Genomic DNA, 24,591 nt, shown 5'->3' with positions numbered 1-24,591 from the left:
CACCATATCCTTGTACAGGATGAGTGTGGCTGAATGGTAGGTGGGAGAGAAAGGAGTTCAGAGTCTTTATCTTGAAACATCACAAGCAGCCTATTTTAAACAGGATAGTACCAGCCTTACCCATTCCCGGGCTTACACAGTAGGGAACAGGGGAGAGTATATAAAGTTGGCAATTGTTTTAACAGGGACATGTGGCACCACACACATCTGTTGCAATTGCTAGCAGGAGAAAAGCTTGGTGCTTTTGCTTGAGACCTCACGTGAGGGATCCACACAGACACAGCCGAAGTCCACAGCTCTGCTGACCACAGCAGTTTGGAAGCAGCCTGACAGCCAGTCTGATCACCTTAGCAGGAAAGCCAAGCCAGAGACAGAGAGGTACTCCAGTAAGTTCTGGGCTGTTTTCATAAACACACATGTGCATGCGCTTTGCATGCACACACACACCAGAACTAAAAACAAAAAGCCACTAACTGACCATCTCAACAGACTGTGTGTCAGTCTGCTTTCCAGAAACTAGGTCAGTCACTTAGCCGCTCTTTCCTCTTGAAGAAAAAAAAAAAATTCCCTAACAAAAATATGGAATTCATCTGCATTGCAATCCCAAGTGGAGAGAGGACTCATTTCCTCTCTGTGCATGGTTGCTCCCTCCCGCTAACTCTCATTTCTCAGGGACAATGAGTCAAACGTTCCCTGCTAGGAATTCCAAGTCTCTAGGAGAAAGAACTGACAGGCTGTTTGTCCTGGCAATGCGGGAGAAACATACAAGCTCTCTGGCCTCTGGGTTTGTGACCATCTGGAGGGAGGGAGGAAGAAAGAGAGAGGAAGGGAAGGAGTGAGAGGGAAATGGAGATAGAGACAGAGACAGGCAGACAGACAGACAGACAGAAAACACACACGTGTTCACACGTCCACGTGCGTACATCCATGTGCATGTGTGATTTCCCTTCTGTGAATCCAACGTAAACCCTTAGGCAGCTCTTGCCGAGCAACACTTCACAATGACTCCTTACCTACCACCCCAGCCAGCAGCTGCCCCTGTCCACTACAGAATCAAGAATGGCATTTCCTGTGCATGGGTTTCTCTGTGAACGCCCATGTTGAAACGACTGACAAATCTTTCAATGAAAAGATCACTTGCAGGAGGTAAGACAGGCACTTGGGAAGGAAGAAGAACGCTTTCAAGCCTCCAGGGCTCCGTTCATGACATTTCTGCCTGGCAAATAAGGTCCTTGTGGCTTAAAGAGTTGGCTATTAAAACCACTTCCCAAGTACCCACGTTAGTTCACATTTCCCCAGGGCCTTCTCTCTCCCAACAGAAACTCACTACACTACACATTTCCATCTTGTTTAAAAAATGGGGCCTGGTGTGTACTGGCCGATCACTGCAGCCACCTGGGTGTTCTGTGAAATAGTTTCTCAAACAGCCCCAACGTTTCCAAACACACCTATAAAAACAAACCCGACACCTGTTGAATTCATGACTTAAGAGACCTGCTTTGCTCCAGCAGAGGCAACGGACCAAGGAAATACAACTGCAGAAGGGAAGGGCCTCAAGTCGGTCAAGAGCAGACTCTGAAACACACATGCATCTTTACACATCAGTGCCTCCTGAGGTCCGTGTGAGGGAATGAACCGGAGAAGCTGAAGTAGAGGTGGGAGAAAGGACACCCAGGTTTCAAAACTTAAAGCCTTTGTTCAGGTCATGTTCATCTACCTTGAGAATATCTGCTGCGGAGGCATCAAAAGTCCTCACATCTACTGTGCCGGTGAAGGCGCCAGGAGGCCGAGGTCCCTCACGTCAGACACAGGCACGCACTCTCAGAGCTGCACACTGGTTGTTAGTCTATACTACAATGCTAGCTGGCTGCCTCCCTCTCTCGTTCGCGCTTCTATCTGTGAAGGCCATTTACACGAAGAAGGGCATCTCAGCTCTGTATGAACAAAATCTGTGTGTTTGGGGTATGGCAAGAAGGAAACTTGTTTCAGACTTGATATTCTTAGGGGCTTATCAAAATCCTAAGAGAAGGGGTGTATGTGTGTGTCCACGCTAAAAATGAAAGGTTAGAATAGAAGTCAACTCGGATGAGCAGATATCTCTGCAGTAAGATGGCCTCTTTCTGGGTGTATGTACAGAAGTGGTAGAGCAAGATCTTGAGACTCCTGAAAGACTCCCCATGCCTCCAGCAGTGCATGGGTGTCCCCATTCCTGCACCCTCCCTAGCAATGCTGCCATGTGTTTTGTTAATCTCTGCCATTTTGACTAAAGTAAGGTGACGCCTCAGAGAACTTTAAATTGCACTTCCCTGATGACTAAGGTTGTTGAACATTTTCTTAAAGTGTTTCTCGGCCATTTTCGTTTCACCTTTTGAGAACTCACTCATTGGGTTATTTTCTTGATGTTCAGGTTTTTAAAATGCTTTCTATATTCTAGAGCAGTGGCTCTCAACCTCCCTAAAGCTGCAACCCTTCAATACAGTTCATGTTGTGATGACCTCTCACCATAAAGTTATTTTGTTGCTACCTCGTAACTATGATTTTGCTACCATTATGAATTCCAATGTAAATATCTGATAAGCAGGATATCTGCTATGTAACCCCCTAAGGGATCATGGTCCACAGGTTGAGAACTGCTGTTCTAGCTAGTAACCCTCTCTACTTGGTGAAGATTGGCTATCAGCTGCTTTGCATGAATGATGGTGTCGTTTTTTGTACAAAGCTTTTCAACTTTATGAAATTCCATTTATTAATTGTTTATCTTACTGAGGATGCTACCAGCTCTTGAAGTCTTTCTCTCTGCTAATGGGTGCTATGCTTAGTGTATAGCTCGGCCTTCACCCCAGGAGCTTCCTGCAGTAGACAGTAATTAACAGCGATCCAGAGCTGGACAGGAGCACTCAATCCTACACGAGATATCTGTTATCAAACTCTCCCAGCAAGGCTCAGGGTCTGTGAAGAAGAATCAGAAATACCATAAGGGCCACAGGTGGGAAGTAACTCCAAGGAAACGGTGTCTTCCAAGCACGGCAAGGCTGCTGCACATATGAATTCAGAGACCATGAATGCTTGTGTAGTAGCTCACAAGTTCAAGCCAGACAAAATCCCAACACAGGAAAGGAGAAGTGGGCACAAACGCCTGGCCAAGAAGCGATCTGTAATCGATACCTCCTGGGAGAGGGAAAATCAGTTTTCTCCAATGGGATAACACTGTGCATACCAACTCCACTCTAAGGCAGGCCGCCTCACACTCTGGAGTAGTCGGCTAACTCAAAAGACTCCATGGTTTTTGTTGTTGTTGTTGTTATTGTTTTGTGTTTTCTATGTTGTTTTGTTTTCTTGTTTCTTTTTACTTTTTGAGAGAGAAAGACATGAGGTTGGGTGAGTAAGGAGTGTGGGGAGGACCTGGGAGGAGTTTGGGGAGGACAGAGAATATGATAAAAATATATTGTATGAGAAAATTTAAAAGTAATTAAAAAACTAAGATACAATGAATACATATGTATGTAGTGTTCAGTCACAAGTGCAGTGTTTCTAGCATGCCCCTCCCTCTCAAGGCTCTGGGACTACTGAGGAGGAAGGGAGGGGAAAATTTAAGAGCCAAAGCTTGGGGAGGACTGCAGTGCCTTCTGAGCACTGAGGGAGCACTCTACTTGAGACCCCGGAGTACTGGCTGGCTACACAAGACCTGAGTAAGATCAAGTTAGTCAACACTCCAAGATGGAGCCGGGCGGGGGGGGGGGGAGGGGGTCTCACAAGCCCCACCTCCTAGCTGAGGACATACTAAGAAGAGTCAGTTTTCTCTAAGGGTGGCACTTAGGTTGACCTTGTTCCAGTGGATGCCCCCCCCCCGCCCCCACCACGAACATATGTGCGGTCATATTATACTTAGTGAGTTATTAAGAAAAAAAGAGAATACAAACTTGGGAGTGGGTGGGGCAGAAGGGGTAGACTGAGAGGATTTAGGGAGAAGGGTAAGATGGTGATGATATCAAAACACACAGTATACACATTATGAAATTATCAAAGGATGAATGGAAATGTTTTCTTAACATGAGAGCTAACAGATGCAATACAGTAGACTCTTTAAGGGGGAAAAGTCAAGCCATAGAAACCCACCATGAGCACCATGGCTCTGTCATCTGCACAACCTCGGGAAAATCATTCAACCTGCCTGCCTGTCACAGAACCGTCATTTCCTAAGATACGCACGGCATCAGAGGCACAGCGCCCAGCACACAGACAGCTCAGCAAAGGGCACTGTCCATCACAAGACTTTCACACACCTCACCACTGGTGTTTGCATAGGAACACAAGAGTCACCTGCACACACGGCCAGAACAGCCGCCTCCTTCCTCCTGGCACTTAGAGGTAGCAGTCTGCATGTCCTGTTTACACTGGCTGAGAGGTTCCCAGTGACAGCCATCACACAGGAACATGTATTTGTTTAGTCCTTTTGCATTCGCTGCTCCCAAATGTCTGTGGATTGATCTATGTGGATCTCAGGAACGCAATCGTTAGCTGCCGGGCTGAAGAGGTCTCTCTCTCTGTTTGTTTTTACTAGAAGTCAGGCCTCTGAACCTGTGTTTTGCTAACTTCCCTTCTAAGCACGGAACACTATTTATAAAACAGAATCTGACGAGCAAGTCTTGTTCTGTACATAAAAAGATGAAAGCAGAGCCGGACCGATTTAAAAGCAGGGGGATTGCAAAGGGGCCTCTTTCCCCAAACGCATTTGCATGCACCCCTTAAAAATGCCCCTGTGACCTGGAACATTCTGTAGAGCATGCTCAGAAAAACAGAGATTTCCATCTGTTATCCAACTTGAATCCCAGGGCCTATAAACTCCACCCAGCTTGCAATGGGAAGAGTCCCTGCTTCACTGGTCACACAGAGCCAGAGACCCACAAACCACAACACTCTACTTCCGAAACATTGCCAACATGGCTGAGCAGGGCAGATACACCAGTCTTCTCACTGACTACACACGGAGTTCTATCAAGGCCCAGCAAGTACCCTAGGATCCTAGGACCAGAGTTTAATGGCTCTGCCACCTGTGTGTATGACGTAAAATGTCATGACTATTAGCTTCTTGAGGAGCCCAATTCCACTGGCTGTCCCTTGTCATCCTAAGTAATGGCATATAAACCAGGGTCAACCCAATCTATCAAAAACTCTCTCTCTCTCTCTCTCTCACACACACACACACACAAATGATATTCAATAAAAATGTATTTCCTGGTAGAATAGTCCCCCTTATGATGCTGGTGATGTGTCTGCCCAGCTCGGCCTCCACACATATAACGGAGACTGAAAATGAGACAGCAGTTCAGACCAGGGGACAGAGAGCTGCAGCAGCTGGAGAAAGTCATTGCTCCAGAAAACACCAGGCCAGGAAGCAGGCCCCCTGCTCCTCGCTTAATTGCGGCTCAGCGGAAGCATGACAGGGGTTTAAGTGTGGGAACCTAAGAGGTAGAGAGGGCTTGTTCAGGGTGGTCTGAGGGAGACCAGCCAGGAATGATGGGGCTGGAGCCAACAGACAAAATCTCCCAACCAATCCCGAGGCAAAGATTTCCTTCTCAGAAAGGGCTGCTCTTCCTCCCCAGGGACAGCTGGAAGACACCCAGCCTGAGTCACTTGGAAGCAGATTTTTACAAAGCGCTACAGGGGGGTCCCAGGAGGGATGATCTGGCCATGACAGAAGACGTCGGTCCAAAACCAAGTGGGTCTTTTCCAGTTCCAACTGCCATGATTCCTGGATCTTGCTTGCTTCTTCCCAACTCACTCTAGACAAGCTTGGTCTGAGGACAACTCCTCTGGCCTGACTGCCTGGATGTTAACTGTTATGGATCTCTGGCTGAGGAGACTCAGCTACAGCCTGACTTCCAAATTAGCCAGCTCCACCTGGCCCCAGGCATCGAGAAAAACAGGAGAGGTCCTGACTGAGGACCTAGTGCTGCCCGGCTCAGACCATCATTAGCCAGGTCTGCCTGCCCATCCTCGCCCTCTCTTACCTCTCCATCTCATTGGGTGCTTACTGGAAACAGCCCTCCTGGAGATATCTGCTAATCAGCTGTGCTCATTAGGAGTCAGGAACAATGAAGCCTGCTCTCGATGGGAAAGTCTCACATCCTACAGTTGGACAGCGAGTGGGTGGATGTCAGTGGGTCGGATGTCCATTGAAATCTGATAATTGAACTGTAGGATAAGCCGTAAATGAGACTAGTCACCCTCACAGGTAGCTGTCAGTCTTGGGAAGTCCCCTCCTGCCTTCCCCAGGCAGTGTGAGCTCAGCATTGCTGGGTCACTCATTCTGAGTTTAAGCACCTATTTTTTTTTTTTTTTTTTTGCACATGCCAAACATATTATGTTCTGGTTAACTATTCACTAGACTTAGAGTTCTGGAAAATCCCTTGTTTAGAAATCTAGTTTAAAACCAGAGAATTCTAGAAAGTACCACATAAGATTTTTGAATGGTATTCTTTTTCCCTTCTGTCTGGTTTCAGAGCCGTTGGTGGGGGTTCAGGTAGGCTCACCGTGCTAGCCTGGTCACGGAAGCCTCAACCCTGTATTCAAGGGTGTTCTGTTCGTAGATATACCTCATCCTGAGGCTAGGCCAACTTCTTTTTCAAGAGAAATGTAGGTCTCAGCTACAGTTCAAGAGGGCAGAAGTAGAGGTCCCAATGCCATTAAGAGTGAGACTCTGGAGCCGGCCGTGGTGGCACACACCTTTAATCCCAGCACTCGGGAGGCAGAGGCAGGCGGATTTCTGAGTTCGAGGCCAGCCTGGTCTACAAAGTGAGTTCCAGGACAGCCAGGGCTATACAGAGAAACCCTGTCTTGAACCCCCCCCCCCCAAAAAAAAAAAGAGTGAGACTCTGAAATTCATACAACACTTGTGTCACATCGTATCCATGAAGTCACAAGGAGGGCCCCAGACTCAAGTGTGAGAGACATAAGACGAACTAGTGGGAGACAGGAAGAGCTGGAAAAGACTCTGTGGCCATTTTAAATCAATCCATGGCAGCATTCCCCAACTGTGTCCAAATGACATGAGTTACGGGGATGTGGCCAATGTCCCTCTAAGACCAAAGGGATCTCAGGACAAAAACTGAGTCCTGTATATGACCTTTAAAGAGCCACCGCATACATGCTGAATTCTCTGCACAGTCCTGCAATAATAACAAAAAAATTAAGCCTGCCACTCTGTTCAGTCATTAACAGATATGCTTATAGAAGCAGAGAAAACATCTCCCTGGAACACCATTTTGAAAAGCTTGGTCAGGAATTCTAGACTTTTAGAGCCATTCTAGTTTAGCTGGCTTGGTCTTGGTCTCTTATGAAACATCTTCAAAATCACTCATGTATCTAAAGTACTTCTAGCTCAAGGAGGAGACCCAGAATCTGGCAAATCTTCAACTGGGATTCTCCATCCAGATCACCACAGCTCTCTTGGATACTCGGATAATGAAGAAAAATATTCCTAAATTTGAATCCACAAAGATTCAAGGCCTTTTCTTTTAGGTAGAATATGTCAGAATACAGATAGAAGTATTGGTTCTTAGGCAATGGATATTAAAATTCACTGTGGTTAAATTTCTAAGTTTAAAAATACAGTGACAATCGTACAACCAACAGCAGAACAGGAACCCAATGACAAAGTGGCTCGCCAGCCACTAGGGACCACTGGATTTCTTATCAGCCTGTTTTCTGCCAGCCTGGATCTCCCATACATTTTTGCCTCCTAATATAAAAAAAAAATAACAAAATTCTTGCCCATCCTCAGAACCAGGTTTCTCGATTGGTTCTTTTCAATAACCAACATGCTGTTGGAAGAAATAATGACCATGGTAGAGGACTACATCAAACCAAGATCTGGGGTTGTTATTGTAAGAGCACTCAAGACCAGAACACTGAAGGGAAGTTACCTCAAATTCAAGGGCCATGTCCCTGTGCACGGAGGAGGCTGTCTGTACTCAGCCAAAAAGCACACTGAATTATTGGGTGCCAAACCCAAGGCTGAGGAAGTATCCTGTTTACCTTGGCGCTCACTCTTATATTGGAGAGAATGACTGAGAACGGTACAGAGGAGGGACCTCGTCTCATCTGGCTGCTGGAGCAATTTATTACAATGAACTATTCTCATTCATTCAGTAACTGACAGTGATTCACTGAAAGACGCAGGAGTCAGTGGTCACATTACTCAACTGCTCAAGGCATTTTCTCATGTATTTATTCTTGGTGTAAAATATTAAGTCTTTTTATGTTGTGCAATCATCATGGAAACATATCCCAAATTGCAATTTCAAAATCTGGAATAAAAGTGAATCTAGAGAGGAACGGGGAATTCCAGGGGGCGGAGTGGGGGGAGGGCGGTACACTCTACAAATGTTACAAAGGAAGCAGGGACTCCCGAGAGGGGAAGCCCTGAGTGCACTGGCTGGGGCTAGGAAATGAGCAAGGTGTCTCCTTGTTCCAGAGCAGCCTCTTAAGAGCCTTTGTGAGACTGGACAAAGGCAAAATCTTGTGTGCAGTGTTTTGTTTGTTGTGGTTCTCGGACAGAGCCTGGGGGAGTAGCGTATGCTAAGCAAGCCCTCTGCCACTGGGCTAGATCCGCAGACTTTATGGGTGGTTTCAACTGTGCAGCAGGAGTTCCGTCAGCCCAAGTGTGGGATGATGGGACTTGATCTACCATCCTCAGAGGATCTGAAAAGAGACTGGGAGGTCCAACTCCTGCTCCTCATCATTCTGAGCAATGGCCCCACAGCCTGGACACCACACATCGAGTTTCTAGCCCTAGGTAGTTAGCTATTTTGTCAGATATGGAAGGATGTGGCGCTTGAGGAAAGGGGCTCAGCTGTGCAGTGAAGTATGAGGAAGCTTGGATGTTGGTGTATGGTTCTGTTACTTCCCTCAGTCCATGCCTATGAGATTCTAAGAGCATGGCCAATGGCCCGACATCCAGCGTGAGTGAGAGGCAGCTACTGTCAAGGAATTAAGAAAAATCAGCAGTTAATCCTATGTGCTATTAAACATAGCTAAATGTGGGGCTGGAGAGATGGCTCTGCCATTAAAAGTGCACAGAGCACTGCTCTTGCAGAGGACTCCGGTTCGGTTCCTAGCACCTGTATCAGGTGGTTCACGGCAGCTTGTAATTCCAGTCTCATGGGCCCTAACAGCTTCCTCCAGTCCTTTTACGCTTTGGTATGTATAAACTCATGCAAGGAGATATACATACACATGAATTTTTTTAAATGTAGATCTTTAAATATAGATGAATACTAACAAAATACCAAACAGCTGAGACTTGGAGAGATAGAAATCACACGGAAAATGGACACTATGATAGTTCATATGTAATATTGACCACCTTCATGGTCATGCCTTCAAGGAAGCACCCACAGCCACACAGATCACTCACCAACCACCAGTTACAAAGCCTGAGTCTCACACCCAAAGCTTTCCCAGAAACCCCACACGGACATGCTAAGCACCATCACCACCATGGACCTAAGCTGTCCCAGCAGTAGCGGAATGTTTGCCGGAGACTTTGCTATCAGTCAACAGTTCAGGCGTCAGCAGTACACATATTTACACAGACATGTATGTGCACAGGGGAGAGGGTGGAGCAGGCACATGGTACTCAGGACAGTCACAACTGACTTCACCTGCCTCACTACACCTCCTGTCCAAGTCTCTCCAAACCACTGCTTCCTGATCACACTCAGAGCTCCCACCCCTCTTCATCTGCCTATGCTTATCTCTGCCTGCCATCCTCTGGCAAAATCTTCACAGCCCAATTTGTTTGTCACAGGTCTGGGATGCCTTCCTCAGCTGGGGGGAGTTCATTCTTCCCTCGTATGTCTCCATGGTGATCCGTTTGCCACAGTGACACCCCAGCTCACCAGCCCTGGGCTAAACCAGGAGGTCTTTAAGGACAAGGACATAGCCCCAGGGTCACACATCAGGCTAAAATGACTAGATTTCTCCACCCTCAGTCTTACCTTTATCCTCTAAATGACAGGAAGGAATCAGCCAGACAGGCTACTGGGAGACACCGTCTACATTAAGATGCATCTGAAAAGCCTTCACATTAGTGTAACAGCAAGGAACAGAAAAAATATGGCACAGAGGATCTCTGTGGAGACACGCTCACAGCACTGGACTCTACCTTCTCTGCTTCCCTAGGAAAGCCCCCAACTAATCAAGTCTGTGTTCAGACTTGGCCGGCCACACATTTCCGACAGATTTTTGTTTTCTTCCTGATCTGAGTACTTGGGAAAATGTTGTAATTTCCGTGTGGGTCTCATTATATCTCTGAAGGCTGATTAGGACTGAGGAAACACCCAACCCCCCAATGAGCCCTGTCCCTCCAGAGGTTCTCTGTGTGCGTCTCTGCTGGGTCCCTTGTGCTACGGAGGCACAATCATTTGGGAATGGCTGAGTCTCCCTGCAGCGTCCTTCCTCACTTCAGGACAAGTAGACTTTGAATTAAGGAACTCAAGAAGGCACCCTACAGGATGCCCACCCACTTTGAGGCACAGAAAATAGTCCCATTCATGGAAACTGCCATGCCGTGTCCCCACACAGGGACCTTTCTGTGTCACTGTTACAATGATTCTGACAGCCTTGGGAAGAGAGCGGAGACGTCTCAAATCTCTGAGAATGAACTTGTTATGTGTGTTCTAAAACAGACTGAATTTCAGGGGCTGTTTACAACTTCATGGTATTAAATTCCCGCTTACTCTTTCCATATTTCCATTAAGCCCTTTGAAAAAAATACAAAAACCTTTACCCTGGGGAAGAATATCTTGCTATCTTAATAAAGTCTTCCAATCCTTAGGAGACAGGTCACCATATTTTCATTCTCAAAACTATTAATTTTACTCCCTCAAAGAATCTTATGAAAATATTTGTATTTCTTGCCTGAGATCCCTGGGAGGTAAATTGAAAAAAAACCAGCTAATAAGGGATAATTCCAATATGACCAAAACAATACATACTGGAATATGGAAATAATTAAGGCCCAAAGAAAAAATGTTAAGGCCTCAAGGCAAAAGCCCTAATCAGAAAATGCTGTGAGGGACTCTTTCCTCACTAATGTACACCAGATAGAATTCAGGGTGTTTTCTGTTTTAAACTAAGCAAGTTGCTTTAAAAAAAAATTCAAGTTTCTATAAATGGTAAACTAGTGATTGAGGATTTGTTTTATATAAAGATTTTGTAAATTGGGCCCGGGGCAGGGTGATTCAGTCTCTGAAGTACTTGCCACTCAGTATGAAGACCTGAGTCTGAGCTGATCTGATTCCCAGTGCGCAAATATAAAGCTGGCTGTGTCATAGTGTGCCTATAAGCCTAGCAATGAGGAAACATAGACAGAGAACCCGTGAAGAGCATCAGTCATTACGTGTACCCAAATCAGTGAATCAGTGAGCTTAATGAGAAACCCTGTCTCAAAAAAAAAAAAAAAAAAAAGTAGAGAAAGATTAGGGAGATGCCCAACATCAACCTGTCTTCCATGTGCACGCATACACACACAACAAATTCATAGATTCCACTGAAACAGCACACCTTGCAAATTTCCAACTTTGATGTGTGTTGATGACATCTGATTTACCCGTTTTGTTAGAATGCATTTAGTTAGGAAAACATACTTTCACTCATTCATTCTGGAAACGAAGCGGGCTGGAGTAATGGGATTACAGGTAGAAAGGAGAAAGTGCATTTGAGGGCATGGGCATTAGAAGGGGCAGTGGGACACTGGGAGCACAGACAGACAGACAGACAGACAGTTGGCTTTCTAGGTCTGGAGTCCAGAAGAGAGATTTGGTGTGGGAAGAGCCAGTCTGTAGTTGGCAGCCACAGGGTGGGCTACATCAGAGAGTGGAAGTGACCACAGAAAGAATGGGACATAACTACCTAGAAACAATGAGTAAGGAAGGGGTAAGGGAATTAACTACCCAAGCAGACTGAAGACAGACATCCGGCGGAAAGCAGGTAAGTGCTTAGAGCGTCTATGAACACTTCCTTATAGAGAGATAACATGTGATATTTGTTCAGTTACATCCCATCTGCCCTAGAAACAGAAGAAGCTATAAATATAGGGCAGATGACAGGGGGGTTGGGGTCTGTGAGATGGGACAGGACAAGGGTGTTTCCTGGGTCGGGCTGACCTTCCAAATGCTAGCAGCTACAACCAAGAACTTCTATACTCTGGTCTCTTTATCCTGTCCACACAAGTGCTCCAAATATAGGATAATTTTATATGCAATTAACAATTACCGAGCAGGTAACACAAGCCAAGCTATACGTTCTAGGAAAATGTGACGAGGTCATGCAACAGTTGTCACTACCATACACGACCACAGCACATGGCTGAAAAAACACCATTTACAAAAGAGAAGTTGTTAATCGTTCATGAAAAACAAACAAAACATCAACTTCATTAAAAAATAATTGTTCACGAAAAACAAACAAAACATCAACTTCATTAAAAAAAAAAAAAGTTTGCAAGAGGATGGAAACTGTAACCCAGGAAGCCAGGTGCAGGAAGGGGAGCCACATTAATGGTGGCCACCATCTCTCCTCTCCAGCATCCCCACCTCCCTTCCATCTGTTGCTAAGTATGGCGTATGGGCCAGACATAGCTGCTGCCTATTTAGAACATGGTTTATTGAAAACAGACACATGCAAAAATGAAAACAAAATAGCATTCTCTCCGTCTATCCAATGTCTTATTGATTAGTGTATCCTAAAACAAACCCTATTTTATACTACTAAGGCCTAGCTTTCCTGGAAACATCTTTATAACTGAACAATTCTATTTTAAAAAGGATATTCAAAGTTTATAATTAAGGGTTATATAGGCAGAAATGTTACACATGTCAAAATGAAGTTCAAATTGTTTTAAATCTATAGGATGGAATAGTAAACTAATAGTTTTTTTGTGTGTGTTTGTTTTTTGTTTTGTTTTGTTTTTTTAATGAAGAACTTTTGTGATGGGAAGAAACAATGTAAAGAAAAAAAAAGTAACAGATTATATAGTTGTAGCAGACCAAAGGCTCAACTGTGTGGCTGCCTTGGTTAGGTTATTATTACTATGATGAAACACCATGGCCAACAGCAACATGGGGAGAAACAGGCTTGATTTGGCTTATTCTTCCACACTGTAGTCCATCACTGATGGGAGTCAGGACAGGAACTCCAACAGGGTAGGACCCTGGAGGCAGGATCTGAGGCAGAGGCTCTAGAGGAGTACTGCTTACTGGCTTGCTGTTCATGGCTTGCTCAGTCTGCTTTATATAGAACCCAGGACCACTAGCCCAGGGATATCCCCACCCAGAGTGGGGGATCACCAATTAAGAGCATGGCCTCCAGCCTTGCCTACATCCTATGGAAGCACTTTAACTGAGGTTCTCTCCCTCTCTGATGACTTGTGTCAGCTGACAAAAAAATTATCCAACACAGTTACAGAGAGACTGTTGAAACAGAGACATCAGGAATGGAGAGGTGGCTTGGTAGTTAGGCAAGCTCTCTGCTCATCAGAGGACCTGAGTTTGGTCCCCTCACCCTCATACAAGTGCATGCAACTGCAGCTCCAGGGACTCTGACATCCTCTTCTGTGGATCCCAGTGGGCACTGCCCTCGTGTGCACACTCCCACACACGTGTACACACAACTAAAAATCAAAACAAAACATTAAAAAGAAGAGACACGCTTAGAAACTCGGCTCCCGCACATGCACGGGTTATCTGGAAAGCCAGGAAGGGACACACAAGGTTGCTGTTTGGCTTTAAGAGTGTACCTCAATGTTCTGTGGCACCAAAGGACACTGACGGGTGACCCTCAGGCAGGTTAAATCTATCTTTACCTTGAGAGGTAGAAATGGTATAAAAAAATGCCACCACCCTACACAGAAAAATCACAGTAGCTAGAGAACAGTGCATGTGTGTGGGGGGTTGGTCATGTGACTTTCTCTGCAATACTCCCTCCGCAAATGCTTACTAATGTCCAGATGGAGCCTTCAAAATACCTCACAGAGGAGGTGAAGGACCCCAAACTGGTGAGTCTGATGCATTAGTGAGGAGCCTGTGAAACCATGGGAACACCACCACACAGCTTTTTTAATCCACTGGCGCTCCATAAATAAGACGGGGAAATGGACCGGACTTCACCTTAGTGGGCCAGCAACACAGGGTGAGGCTAGACCATATCGCTGAGTTCCACAAGCAGCAAGGGAACCGGCCCTTTCAGAGGAATCATGCTGGATTCCTAACACGGAGAGCTGAGACAGCCTGAGCAGGGTTAATGTTAGACTGCAAGTGTTGGGTGTCGGGCAGCCTTTGGCAAGTAGAGTAACGTGCATTAAGATCAGATAAAACTAACAATGCACCCAAGACTGCCAATTGGCCTGAATAGCTTTTCCTAGAGTGTCTGACACATGGTGAGTGGCTGGCCTGTGGCTTGGGGGACACTAGTGCTGGACATACCACTGAATGACGAGTGGTTTATCCATCATAGAGCCCTAGGGAGCGAAAGATTATAAAAATGTTACCATGGTGATGGAACTGGCTCAAATGGAGATGCAGGTGAGATCAATACTTAATTCAGAAGAAGTCAGTTTTACTTAGGAAATCATGACAAATTTTCAAAGAGCAGAGAGGGGATCTATGGAGTGGGATCTAGGAACTTGTGATGCTCGCCATGGCCCTCTGTGGTGTGAATGGGATTACTGTGGTTTGGTATAAAAACATGATTTCTTTAAAGAAAAAGAAATAGAAGTGTATGCAGATCCTCCACCCCACACTGTGTCTTTCTAGTCCGTGGCCACAAAATAAGAATCTGGCCACACACATTCGTTTCCTATAAAGTACTCCTATGTTTTACGGTCGCCATGAGGATGCTTCTAGGTTGCCCCTGTGCAGAGTCATCCAGCTCATTCTGGTTATTTCCTTCTGTTACGGTTTGGATCTGAGCCCCTAACAGGCTCATGTGTGCCTGGTCCTCAACAGACAGCACCACCTGGACAGCCACAGTGTCATTAGGAGGCAGGACCGGGTGAAAGGACCTCACTAAGGCAGTCCTCTGAAGGACATGGCTGACCTGGGCTCCAGCCTGCCCTCCGTCTTGTTTTCTATGCTATGGACCAGCTTCTGCCTCACACCTCTGGGACATGAACACTTTCAAGTCTCCCACCCCCCCCCCCCCCCCCGTCACACTGGACTGACGTCAGGAGCCTTTGCTCCTGTAGGTTGGTCCTGTCCATGGTTTGGTTAGAATGATGGGAAGTAACTAACACGGTTTCCCTTCACAGAGCAACTGGAAAAGCCCATCATCTACGACTGGATGTGCTGGTGCGTGATTGTAATTCTAGCACCTTGGGAGGCAGGTGTGTGGCGGCAAAAGTATCATCTAAAGCCAAATTTGCATTTGCATACTGAATACCTGCAGACAGTGATATGTATGTGTATGTGTATATAAAATATATGAATCAATTGAGTAACCACAGTGAAACCATGCTTTGCTGCCCTTTGTTAACATCCACAGCATCCCTGTAAATAATCCAAACGGGGGAGGCTAAAATCGCCTCAAGAACACATCATCAGATGGAGACCCAGAGCACAGAGGATGGCTCAATAATGTCTGTAACTCCAGCTCTAGGGGAGCTGAGGCCCACTTCCAGTCTCTCTGGGTACCAGGCACATGTACAGTGCAGAGACCTACCCACAGTAAAAAAAAAAAAAAAAAAAGGATAAAATAAAAATAAATAAATAAAAACCCATACATAAAAGATAATCAAAAGAAATAGAAATCAGAACTCTTAAAACTTCTATGTATTTCATGATTTTGATGGTCTTCCTCAAACCATGAAGATGACTATAGTTATCATAAAAAATGATATATATATTTGGTTCAATTCACACTTAGTAAAGGAAGGAAGCTGTCACACTCACCAAATAAGCCCTTCTCTACTCCCTTTAACTCCTTCCAGATTGGTCATGGAAATGAGTCCTGCACTGAGAAGCTGAAAGTTTGGAACACTGAGCATAGAACAGCTAAGGTACACAACGAGAAACCACCTTTCCAGCTAAGGAAACGTTCGTCATGAAGTTCACAGTTGAGAAGCCAGACCCGCTCACCCAAGTTGTTCTAAAGGCACTGAAAGGTTTCCCAGTAAGTGAACTCTCTGTGTTAGCTTTTTAGATGATGGAAATGGAATAGTGAAAAATTCAGTGCCTTTGTGGCACTGGCCATTTAAGAGCTCAGCTGCTGTGTCTGGGCTATGGCTACCATGGCAGCCAGCACCAGACTGAGCGCTTTCACTCAGCTGGTCCACTCTGTTCCAACCTAGAAGAAAACCCAGGAAGACCAAGCCTCCCTGTAGCGTCTCCAGAGACAGCGGTCCATGTGATTACTCTCCACCAATCCAGATTAACGTACCTGGAGCAGGGGAGCATATCCTGGTACCACAGGCAACACAGGAAGCCAGATTCATACTCAAGAGACTTTATTTTATTATTATTTTTATTATTATTATTTTTTTTTTTTTTTGGTTTTTCGAGACAGGGTTTCTCTGTATAGCCCTGGCTGTCCTGGAACTCACTCTGTAGACCAGGCTGGCCTTGAACTCAGAATTCCGCCTGCCTCTGCCTCCCGAGTGCTGGGATTAAAGGTGTGCACTGCCACCACGCCCGGCCACTCAAGGGACTTTAAACTGTGGGCACTTTTCAGTAACGGCACCTCTCCTTCCTGTGCTGTGTTGCAGTTATGAGCATAGTTCTTAAGATTCACTAGGCGTTAGTTCCCTCTACCCCACGAGGCACACATACAGTTGTGCCACACTGCCTTCCTAGCAGCCTGAGACAACAGGGAAAGCCAGACAAGGTGTCAAAAACCCGGCCAAAGTTACACACCTAATTATAAGAAGGGATTCAAGCCCAAAAAGTCTTTTTTTTTTTTTTTAACTTTTTTCCTCAAGGGCTGCCAATAGAAGTCCACTGAATGCTAACCACATACTTGAACTTGCCCTCTTTGAAGCCTTCCCACAATTCCCACAGGGCAGGGAGCAGAGCAGAGCAGAGCAGGGACACCTTGCCTCTCTACCAAGGAGGTATGAGAGGTGAGACATTTGTCCAAAGAATGTCTGCGAAAGCCTGAGAGAATTGGTTCTCAGCCTGCATATCCAAGCAACCCTACACAGGACCTGGTGTCAGAGAGCCAGAAAGGGGTCAACCAATCAATGGTTGACTGTTTTGATACACATGCCTCTGTCTTTATTTCCCTCAACTACCTAAACCAGAGAAGGAAGAAGCCATCCCCAGGAACAGAGGTGGAGTACAGGAGGCTCCAAAACCTGCCTCAGGCACGAAGCTGCATGGCCCCCAGCCCATCCTCCAGCCCATGGGTGTCCAATGCAGGAGGTTTATGTTCAGGAGAGTTGATGCCCAGAGTTGCCTCAAACTACAACTGTTCCTCCTTCTCAAGAGAAGCCTGCTACCGTGTAGAGAGAATGTAGGCAACAGGAAGTGGGACCACACTCAATTCAGACATCCGTAGTTCCGTCTGACCTGATCGAGATGGCACTGCTGGTCTCAGATGAATCCACAACTAAAACTAACATGAAGGACCCAGAGAGAGCTGGTTTTATGGGGCTTTTATAGGAGATCAATCACAAGGCCAAACATGACTTGGCTCCTCAAGGCACTGCAAAATGGAACTGGCTTCTCCCCAGAGCAGGCTGAAACAAGCCAGCCCGGCAGTGATCCAGGGTGACATCCCACAACGGGGAAACTGAACCGTCAACAGAACACATGGAAAATGTGGGGCCCTTAGCTAGCCTGGGTTCTCACATGACTCCCTGCATGGTCGGCATCGTGGTCTGGCTCCCGGTCCTGGGAACTGAAACAGATGGTTCCTCTGAAGAGAGTGAAAACCCTGGTTACTCACGGCACAGGGCTGAGTGTATTTTCCTGTTGAGCCTATCTTCCCCGGATGATATGAGCAAACACAGACCTCACTGCCAACCCCCACCAGACCCCATCACCTGGTTCACAGGCACCTGGCATCCCAGGTCTAAAATGGTATCACTAGCCAAATTCTAAGCAAGGTTTATAAACACCCAATTCAAACATTCTGTGCCATAAGCCTCTTTAACACACAGGAAAGGGCGCCAGACACGTCAAGAACTCAAAGTTACACGTCTAATTATAAGCAGAGATTTAAGCCCAGAAAGTGTATACATACATACATACATACATACATACACACACACACACACACACACACGTGTGTGTGTATATGTGTATTCATATGTATGCATATTTAACATTCATATGTACCTATATCTGTATACTATACATATATGCACATACATATTTTTGAGACAGGCTCTTCAGTAGCCCAGGCTAACCTGTAACTCTGTAGTCAAGGATGACCTTGGTCTTGTTATTTTTCCTGCCTCTACCTAGGATTACAGGGATCTACTGTGTCTGGTTAAATATTTTTTTATGAATAGAAAACACAGCTTCTCCCATCTCCACTAAATAAATATGGAACAAATACTTAAAGATTAGCAGTGTGATAAGGTGCAAACATTTACCCTGCCTGCCCAGGACACCATCTGTTTCAAACCAGCCCTTGCCTTCCAATGAGAAGGTTGCTGCTCGAATCATTCATTTTATGACTCACAAGTGTTTGTGATTCTCATTAAAAGGTTCAAGCCTCCCCACAGCGCTGTTGCTAGAGCCTAGTAATGCTCGGGTAGTCAGCAGCGCAAGACAGATCACAGGAAAAATACATCCTTTCTCAAAGCCTGTAAACCAAAACAATGGCTTTTCTACAGAGAGGATGGTATTTGTAGGAATGCCCTGCCTAAACCCTCTGCATGCAGCAGGCCCTACTGGACAGTCTAGGCTGGACTAGAACCTACACTGGACCCTGGTTCACTGCCAGGGTGATCTAAGCTCACTGCCAAGGTTGTAACACTCACAGGACCCTGAGAGGACAGAGGTGAACAGGCCTCTCTCTTTTGAGAAACAGAACGATCGCTTTTTAGTGACACATTCAACTACCTATTGCCTTGATTTTCCTAATGCATGCTGCAAGGGGGTATCCAACCCCTGCTACTAATATTTTCCAAAGGTGACCTTTGTAAATTAAAATCTACTCAATCATTAATCACCTGTGACTGAATCGTTTCCAACTTTCTTTCTGGCAATCCCTCTGTAAGAGTGATCATCAAGCAATAAATCAGGGTTATTTAAATTGGCCACGTCTACGTCCCCATTCTGAGAGAAATGATATAGGACTTAAAATGGTCTACAGAGAGGCTAACAGGGGAAGACTATTCTACAATGCAGAGCTCTGAAATTTTTCCTGAGCAGCAACAGAACAAAGTAGATCAGAACTGAAGAAAAACATTAGAGTATTAAACTCAATGCCATTTATCTGACACTAGTATGAACTCTTTGCAATAATAACTGATGTGACCCAATTGGTAGTACATTGAGTCTAGCAAACTAGGGCTTATCACTGGCGTGGTGGTTTGAATGAAAATGGCTTCCATAGGTTCATATGTTTTAATGCTTGGTATCTAGTTGGTGGAACTGTTTGGAAAGGATTAGGAGGTAGGCCTTGTGTGTCACTATGGGCCAGCTTTGAGTTTTTAAAGCTCACACCAGGCCCGGTTTATCTATCTGCTTCCTACTTGTAGATGAGAATGTGAGCTCTCGGTTGCTGCAGCAGCTGCATCTTTACTGCACCATCATGGGCGCTAACTCTCTGAAACTGTAAACCAACTAAAATCTTTCTTTCATAAGTCACCTTGGTCGTGGTATTTTATCACAGCAATAGAACTGTAACTGAGATATAGGGCAAGGTCCCAAAATGTAAAAAGCTATCCTTTCTCAAAAATGCTCCCCACAATAACAACATCAAGCCGGACACAATAGTCCCCACCTGTCAACCCAGCATACAGAGAGCTGGGGCAAGAGAACTGCTGTGAGTTTCAAGACTACACAGGCTATATAACAAGACCCTGCTTTGAAAAACAAAACAATCAAGACAAAGAGAGGCAAACAATGAGGACCTGTGATTGCTCTTACCTATTTATCTTGGCAGCAATGCTGAGAAGTTCCAATGAACAACTTCAGAAAAGCACCACCTAAAGGGACAAACAGAATCAATTGAGCAAAACATTAGATATTTGCTTACAGGATCATGACAACCATCATGTAAGTGTGTATCTCATTGAAATGTGTGATGCTTCTTCAAACACTGATTTCCACATCAATGGTGCACAAAGATCACAGATACTTCCTTCATCCTAAGAAGAGTAAAGCATTAACGCACGGTCCACCCCACAGGTGGGGAGAGGGCGGTGCGGAATGACCGTGCGTCCACCGTGCACCGATTCACATTCCCCTTCCCTTCCCCTCACAAAGGGACCAACTTCAAAATGCGTGTGCATAGAGGACCACTTTAGATTAAGTCAAGGAAGTCCAAAAATAAACCGAGGATTATGAAATTGCGAGGTGCCCACCTTAACCAGCAAGCTAAATTCAAAAGTATATGTTTTAAAAATTAGAAAAATGGAAACATGAACACTAAAGCCATAACAACAAAAAGCATTGGGAGGAATTATTCAGATTCAGAAACCAAGTATTTCTTCTAGTCATTTCAGTATCTTTTATGTAACCTTTAGAAAACGATGTGCTTAGAAATACACTCAGAACACACAGATCGTCAGATAACTGTTTAGCAAGGATTGGAAACATTAAACATAAATGGAACAATTTTTTGAAATAAAGTATCATAGACCATATGCCTTGAAAGTGTATTACTCCTCTTATACTGTTACCATATTACAACTTCCCAGCCTACTATGCCCATTAACAAATGAGGAGTCAGTTAAAGCAGAGAGCTTTCTTGGATCACACAGGCCCAGGGTTAAGGAATTATGTCCTGGCATGTATGGTTTTATTCTTGAAAGTTTCCTTTCTACTTTGCGGAACACATGCATTATATCCTTTGATAGAAACCTGATGTTTTTTAAATGCAAAATCCTGAAAAATCAAATGGCTAGCATATATCATTAACCTCTTCTCTTTGCATATTTAAAAGTTATTTCTTCACGGAGAATTTAAAAAAGCTATGAAGGACTATAATATAGCATAAAAATAAATATTTAGAAATTTAAGAATTTAGAGTTCAAGAAGTATTTAATATATAGCTACTAGTGAAGAAATACATTAAATTCCATGTAAGAATCAAACAAAATATTCAACAACCTCAATTGTATCGCTAAACAGGGAAAGAGGAAGTTCATATGCCCCTATTCTATTATCAAACTTTCAAGTGGTGTTGACAATGAATATCTATACTAGTGAGCTATAAATACCCGTGCTTATATCCTGACGTAGACTGATATCAGCAGAGCCCATGCTCACCCAAACTGTTCCTGAGACTGTAGAGCCAGCAGTAACTCAAAGGCCTTTTGCTCTTAAAAAGATAAAATCACTTTAGCAGGCTGGAAAACGAATTCAGTTGTGAAGTGCACTGGTTGCTCTTCTAGAGGATCACGGGTTGATTCCCAGCACCCACAAGGCAGCTCACAGCTGGCTGTAACTCCTGGTCCAAGGGGTGCAGTGCCTTTGGAAGAGGCACCTACAGGCTTGTGGTGCACATACATACAAGCCAAACAGTCACGCGCACAAATTACAAATAAACCTTGTTTAACAAGGAGATAAACTAATTTTGGCTAAGAAATGAATTTGAAAATACAGAATAATCTCGGTTTCACATATTAAAACAATAAACACATAAAAGAATTTTGTATCTATAAAGACCTTAGCTGTAATAGGTTTAAAGCTGTTTTTCTTTACTCAATGGCTCTTTGTAAGCTAATTGGCAGCTACATTCTAAGCATTCCCCGCCACTTTAATAGGGGAAGTCATGGTCAGTCATCGCCAGCACGTTTATCTGAATATGCCGTCTGTGAAATGAACCACGAGGATTATTATGAATGGGCCTTTGATAAGTAGAGGTCTTCATCAACATTTTATACTCTTTAAAGTCTAAATGAGACACGGAGGTACGACAATCTTAGAACCACTGAAAGTCAAATACATTGCTTGAATTCCTTCTTATATATATGAAACTAGCCAAGCTCTGGACAGAGTTTCAAGACTACAACAGTACTAGAGAAGGCAAGCTAGAACCCTGATCCCACCCAGGGCTTGCTGAACTCACAAGGCTGCTAAAGACCATTTCTAGAATAAGTCCATGTATCCCAAAGCTCTGAAGACAAAAGACAATTAGGAGTAAGTAAGTCTTCAGAATCATGACTAAACCTTCTTGATAAAGTCATACTGTTCTTTAAAACAGTCAGGAGGCTCAGAGGGATTAGTCAAGAGAATTAATTCTCTAGGTTTGCTTGGTAACTAAGATGCTGATCTTATTTAAAGAGTATGTGTAGTGTGTGTGTGTGTGTGTGTGTGTGTGTGTGTGTGTGTGAATGTATGCCATGTGATTATTTAATGGCTACATTTCTAAGTGAAGCGCTCCCTTTTAAAATCATTTTAAGCTATATGTATGTGTAAGTTTCTGTGCATTGAATGCACTGCCCCTTGAAGCCAGAAGGTGGCACTAGATGCCCTGAAGCTGGAGTTACAGGAGGCTGTGAGCCTGATGTGGGTGCTGGGAGCTAAACTCAGTTCCTCTGTGAGAGCAGCAGTACTTCTCACTGACAAGTCATTGCATTAACCCCTTAAGGTACTATTTTTATATTTGAACAATATGTTCTTTAAAAAACTAAAAACAGAAAAACACACAGAACACTAAAAACAGACTGTCACATAGCCTTCAAAAAATTCACAAAAGGTAATGAGGAACTAGGCATTAACTGCCCACCTGTTCTATGTCCTCCGTGGGAAGTCACTCCTTTGCTTCCCACAAGTGCCCAGCAAGAGGCACTAGTACAACCTCTATCTTCACAACGCGGAGCGGAATGGCAATGCTTCCAGAACCATCCGAAAGCCACACGACTCTGACGCAGCAGCATTAAGACTCAGCTCCAAACGTCTTAAGACATTTAATCCTAAGAATCTGCACAGGCAAGAGGAGGAAAGTTTAGCCTCCTTTTAAAGTGAAGGGAAATGCAATTCTGAGTAGTACCGCCCAGTCCTCCAAGTCACACTGCGGACTGGCAACAAGTCAGGCACCGGCCACCAGCTGGCGGTGGCGGGTGCTGGCTCTCCAGCAGCTGACCTTTGGTACAGATTCTATGAATGAAGATGTAACTCTGTGTGGTGATTATTTGATACCTTTGCTCACTGGAAAGACCCTCCCCTCCCCCGAAGCCCTCACACCAATGAACACTCTGCTATGTCACCAAGTTTTTCACTGTCCCATATGCAACTGTCTTACACTTAATGGCTGTTAAACACACAGGTGCATTAAAAAAAAAAGTGAAAATATCTGTCTTCATTAGTGACCATTCTTTCACCTACATTTTTACATATTATTGGTCTGGTTGACCATTTAAACTATTTATAGCCCAATAAATGTAGGCACTGTTTATCCCAGAAGGCATCCTAAGTGCCATGAAAACCATGGCGGCTATTCTCATTAAGCAGTAAAAGGTTGGTACTTCCATTCATCTCCATCCACGGCTCCCTGTTCTACTTCCGGGCATCAGGAGGGAGAAACAACAGCTGTCCTTTGTGCCCATGCACAACATTCCTGTGACAGGCACCGGTCTCACTGGCCGTAGTGAATAGTGAGAAACAGGAAACAGCCGTAAGACCCCTTTCTCAGTTACAGATTGCTACAACTTGAAATGCCCCAATCTGAACTGCTTCACATTACTCTGTAAAGTAGAAGCAAAGAGTGAAAACCGCCTGGGCAGTTAGTTACAAGGATACATTTCGGGCAGTTACAAAGATACATTTCAGCCTAGTGAAAAAGGAACTCAGTAAGAAACAGAGCTGCCCACAGCAGTCTGGTGGTTTGTCTCAGAGGCGGTTAGGACCCAGCTGTTCATGATCACAAAAGCCACAGAGAGGGAGAGTCTGAGTAATTGTCCTTGAACAGGGAGCCTTTTCCTGAAACCTGAGCAAGGGTGGGCGGGTGTTCCCCAGGCGATCTTCAGAGCTAAGTCCAGTGCAGTTTCTCTTCTGAGCCACGCTATGCATAAAAGAGGACTGGAGCGTGGGTGAAGGTATACCTCATTTATTATTCTCACTTCTCCGGATAGAAAGCTGAGCAGTTTAAACTGAGTCACATAATCATTACCTACAACAATCTGTGCTTTGAAATAGTATATCCTCCATATCTTTAAATCTCTGTGTGTACGAGCATGCCTGTGTGTGTGTGTGTGTGTGTTTGTGTACATGTGTGACTGTGTGTATGTGTGTGTGTGTGTGTGTGTATGTGTGTGTGCCTCTGTGTGTGCTTCTGCATGTGTCACAAGACCTGTGTGGAAGACCCAAAACAACTTCAGAGGTTGGTCCCCATCTTCCACTCTGACACAGCTCATGTCCACTAGCTGACCTGTACAATGTCTCCACCACCCATGTCCCAAAGGGAGGCAGGATT

The 24,591-nt window shown here is 44.8% G+C and overlaps 1 protein-coding gene across 8 annotated transcripts in view; it reads right to left on the bottom strand.

The window, feature by feature from the left end:
- Positions 1 to 24,591, bottom strand: part of Lhfpl2 (lipoma HMGIC fusion partner-like 2) — a 138,259-nt gene that overhangs the window by 54,476 nt on the left and 59,192 nt on the right. For 6 of the 8 annotated variants that reach the window (XM_030247232.1, XM_030247231.1, XM_011244639.3 and 3 more), the window contains one exon: positions 20,100 to 20,158. In XM_030247232.1, the coding sequence (XP_030103092.1) occupies positions 20,104 to 20,158 (55 nt within the window). In that variant the 3' untranslated portion in view covers positions 20,100 to 20,103. Of the gene's footprint in view, positions 1 to 6,011; positions 6,178 to 20,099; positions 20,159 to 22,905; positions 23,101 to 24,591 lie in introns of those variants that run through there. The other 2 variants (XM_011244640.2, XM_011244644.2) reach the window with 2 other exon arrangements.

The sequence above is a fragment of the Mus musculus genome, chromosome 13, assembly GCF_000001635.26.
Source record: "Mus musculus strain C57BL/6J chromosome 13, GRCm38.p6 C57BL/6J".
In the NCBI taxonomy this organism is placed as follows: domain Eukaryota; kingdom Metazoa; phylum Chordata; class Mammalia; order Rodentia; family Muridae; genus Mus; species Mus musculus.
This window is presented reverse-complemented; position numbering and strand designations above follow the sequence as displayed.